The sequence below is a fragment of the Pteropus alecto genome, unplaced genomic scaffold, assembly GCF_000325575.1.
Source record: "Pteropus alecto unplaced genomic scaffold, ASM32557v1 scaffold35, whole genome shotgun sequence".
Lineage (NCBI taxonomy): Eukaryota > Metazoa > Chordata > Mammalia > Chiroptera > Pteropodidae > Pteropus > Pteropus alecto.
The window spans coordinates 13,122,917-13,126,787 of NW_006437828.1; the positions used below are offsets into that span (position 1 = coordinate 13,122,917).

General features: G+C 50.0%; 1 protein-coding gene across 1 annotated transcript in view; it reads left to right on the plus strand.

The window, feature by feature from the left end:
• CSMD1 (CUB and Sushi multiple domains 1) overlaps nucleotides 1-3,871 on the plus strand; it is a 1,232,804-nt gene that overhangs the window by 1,087,968 nt on the left and 140,965 nt on the right. The window contains exon 36 of the mRNA XM_015591800.1: nucleotides 2,857-2,970. Within this exon, the coding sequence (XP_015447286.1) occupies nucleotides 2,857-2,970 (114 nt within the window). The remainder of the gene's footprint in view (nucleotides 1-2,856; nucleotides 2,971-3,871) is intronic.

The window sequence follows — 3,871 nt, forward strand, 5'->3', positions numbered from 1 at the left end:
GCCTCCCTGCTGCCCCCACCCGGTCCCCTCAGTGCTGGCCCGTGTCACCACGCCCACCGGGGTCCACTCGGCGCTGGCCCGTGTCACCGCGCCCACCGGGGTCCACTCGGCGCTGGCCCGTGTCACCGCGCCCACCGGGGTCCACTCGGCGCTGGCCCGTGTCACCGCGCCCACCGGGGTCCACTCGGCGCTGGCCCGTGTCACCGCGCCCACTCTGGACCCGGGGTTTTCTGTTGCGTTGGTGTTTTTTTTGAAGTGACCCAGGTAATAGCTTTGGTAATTTTATAGAGTAATTTTTCTTTTTCCATCGTAAAACTGAAAACCTACATAATCAGGCTTTTTTCTTCACATTGAAAGTAGCAGCCACCTCTCATAGAAATGAAGTAGATAAAAATTCTAATGCCGGAATTCATTTGAGAGAAAACATTTTCAAAAATACAATTCTATGGCAAGAACATTAATTGCCAGGTAAGAAAGTTGCTTATGGGAGACAAATGATTTCTGCAAACTTCGATGGTTTATTATTCAGATTCTATGATTTTAGTTTATTGTGAAATTTTGTTGCGTCGTCACCACACAGTTATGATTTTTCAGCAGAAAAAAATGTCACACCCCATCGGAAACATCGATCAGATCCCCCAGTCTGAGAGGCTCAGCTACGTAAATGTGTCGACGTATCTGGGCACAAACGTTCAGTTTGGAGTAAAGTAGTTACATGGTCTTCGTGAGGAAAACCTATTCTGTCTTATCTTTTACGTTTTCCTTTCTTCTTTATTCTCTCCTGGGCAATAAATTAATTCAACAATTGTGACAACTGCCAAGATGAATAAAATATTGACCGTGCCCGCGAGATGCCCAGCCAGCACTGCGGGGTGGGGGACCATTGCGGGCAGGATGGGACCCCCGAGTGCTGGACGCAGGCTCCGAACACAGTGACATTTGAGACAGGTCTTCAGATGCTGTCGCTGTCTTGCTGCTTTCGCCCCAAAGCCTCACCAACGTACCCGTTCCCGAGCGGAGACTGGGTTCGGGGGGACAGCTTGATGACCACTGCTGGTCACTCCTCTGTCCCCAGAGCAACCGCCCACGGTTCAGGCTGGCCTTTGAGGCCCTGGAGTCGCATGTGGCCACGGCCTCTGCTCCCCAGTTCTCACTCTTCCCGGGGCCCAGCGAGCACGGTCCAGACCAGGCCATTTGCCACCCGCAGAGTCATGCTCTTGACATTCACCCGCTGGAACAAATTCCTCATTCCCCCAGAAAGGGCTCAACTTCTCGTTCTTTAAGGACTGTCTGTCTCGTTCCCCGCCCCACGAAGCGCTGACTTCCCCGCGGCTGGAATCGGCTGTGCCCACGTGTACACCGACAGCCGTCCATCCGGCCTCGGTCACTGCCAGCCGCAGCACAGACTCACTCTGGGCAGGCGTCCGCTCCCCCGTCTGGGGCGAGACCTGTCATACATGAGAACCGAGGCCAAGGAGCTGGCCAGGAAGGTCCCTGCCCCCTGCCCCGAGTGGGCGTCCCCCTGCCGACGTCTGCCCGGGGACCGGCGGCACGCGCCAGCAGCGTGCAGGCGTTCTGGGGTGGTGTCTGTCGTACTCACCCCTTTATTAGATCCCAGCAGACAGCTGAGGCTTTCGAAACGTGTCTTGGCTAAAGGTAGGAATTCCGTGTGTACGACTCGCCTGGTGCTAACTACCCACCCAAGCATTCTGCCTCCACTGTGACGAGGACTTACTCACCAGCGAAAGGAGGGCTGCGCACGCAGAACCTCGCAGATTGGGAAGCTTCTCCCCTGTGTAATTCTGGTTTTTAGAACACTTCATCCACTGGGAAAATCCTCCTTGTTCCCATGCTCCCTTTAATTGTGTTTCTTTCTAGGAGATTAGAAAAGCTTAAAATACAATACGCGTATGTATATATGTGAGCATATATTCTACCACACGTATGTAGCGTGTATTTTACGTATGCATAAGTGTCTATGTCATACATGACTACATACATGAAATACAATATATGCCACATACGTAAGTGAATACACACACCCACACGTACACGAGCCGTCACAGTTAGATCCGCCTCCATTGGGCCAACATGTAACATTCATTCTCCTGTTATAATTCTGACACATGCAGTTCATAGGCACACCTCCATTTCTTACTCAGAATGATTTAGAAAGATTGGGGCTGGGACCTTACACATAAATAAGAATTAGCTGCTCACTGTTTGTAAATTGATACTAAATCACAAGTTTTTCTAAATATTATGAAGGCCCTCCCTATCGTCAGTTCGCACACAAAGATAAAATTCAAAGTAATAAAATCCACAGCTGTGTTTTATTTGGAGCAGGTGCGTTGCTGCAACTTACACAACCTAGACCATAGGTAAACTGTGAGCAAAATGACAGTCAGCAATCCCTGTGCTACTTTGCTTACTCGTGTGCATTCGATTGCAGGGGGTTCCTATGAACTTGGCACCGTAATAATCACAGCTTAAGCATGCTGAATTCCTCGCCAGATTAGCATGCCTTCCAAACCAGCAGGCGCCCAGACTCCGGGGTGGACGGGCGTCTCTGTGGCCACTCTCCCACCATCTTAGGGCAGTGTAGGGAGAAAAGGCAATCCTCCTCATGCTCAAACTACGCAGAAAACAGTAATTTTATTCCTGTCATTAAGTCAAAGAGCAAAATAAAATTGTTTTAGCAGCTGGAAACTCTTAGAAAGCAGAGAAAAGTAGTTAGTTTTATAGGATTCTTAGGGTTGTGACTTTTTGGAAAAATCGGTAAATATGTATAACAACCGAAGTCTCCATTTTTTTTTAAAAAGCATATTGTGCCAACCCACCCCCTTTATCTTGCAGTGGTTTTTGGGCAGTTCGCCTATTTTCAGACGGCACTGAACGACTCAGCGGAACTGTTTGACGGGGCACACCCAGAGGCCAGGCTCCTGAGCTCGCTGTCCGGGTCACATTCAGGTAAACTCACCAAGAATGGCGTCTTTACGTCAACCGAGACAGCCAGGGTGATCGGTTTTAAACTTGTCTTTTTCGTGTGTGTGCAAAGGAGAAATTTAATATCTTTGAATGTGTTCACTTGTTGAGTAAAATGTTATCTTCGGTATAAACTTTCAAAGACACTTTTATCCCATGTATAAAACTACTTGCTTTTGTCATTTTACTTAGTAAGATTATGAAAAATATAATGCCCATCTCAATAAGAAAGGGAATTAACAGGTAAAAGGGAATATCGATTGTGTGTATTTGAGGTGTATGTGTTGTGATCGTCTTTCTGGAGATAAACACGGTTAACTTTTCGGTGTAAATCATTCCAAACATTAGTCACGTGCGTATGGAGACGCACGGCGTCCACGGCGCACCCCGGGCCTGCTCACACCCACGCACACACGCGTGCACTCAGGCTCGCACGCACGCAGACTATTCGGGACTCGTACAGCACGGGACGGTCGATCCCAGTTTTTTTGTTTTTTGTTTTAAATATTTTCACTTAAAAGGACGTGTATAAGTCCGTCCCTGTCAAAATGACTGCACGCCGAATGTCACCGCCTCGGTCGTGCGTAGACGGCAGATGGACGAGAGAAGAGATGGGCAGGTGCTTCACCCCACCACCCCCCACGACGCAGCCCTTGGTGGTGGCTCGGTGGTGGCTCTGCGGCGTGGTCACCTTGTGCCGGAGCACACAGCGTCAGTTCAGATCGGTTATTCCCAGTTTGTCACCGTTTTTATAACCTAGGGTCCCAAACTTGCTACCAACGCGCGGTGACATGCCGTCTGGAAAGGCCTCAGGTGCCTCACAGTTAGGAACAGCCCTGAGCCGCGCCCCGCCCTGCCAAGCCCCGCGCCCCGCTCCCTCCCTCCC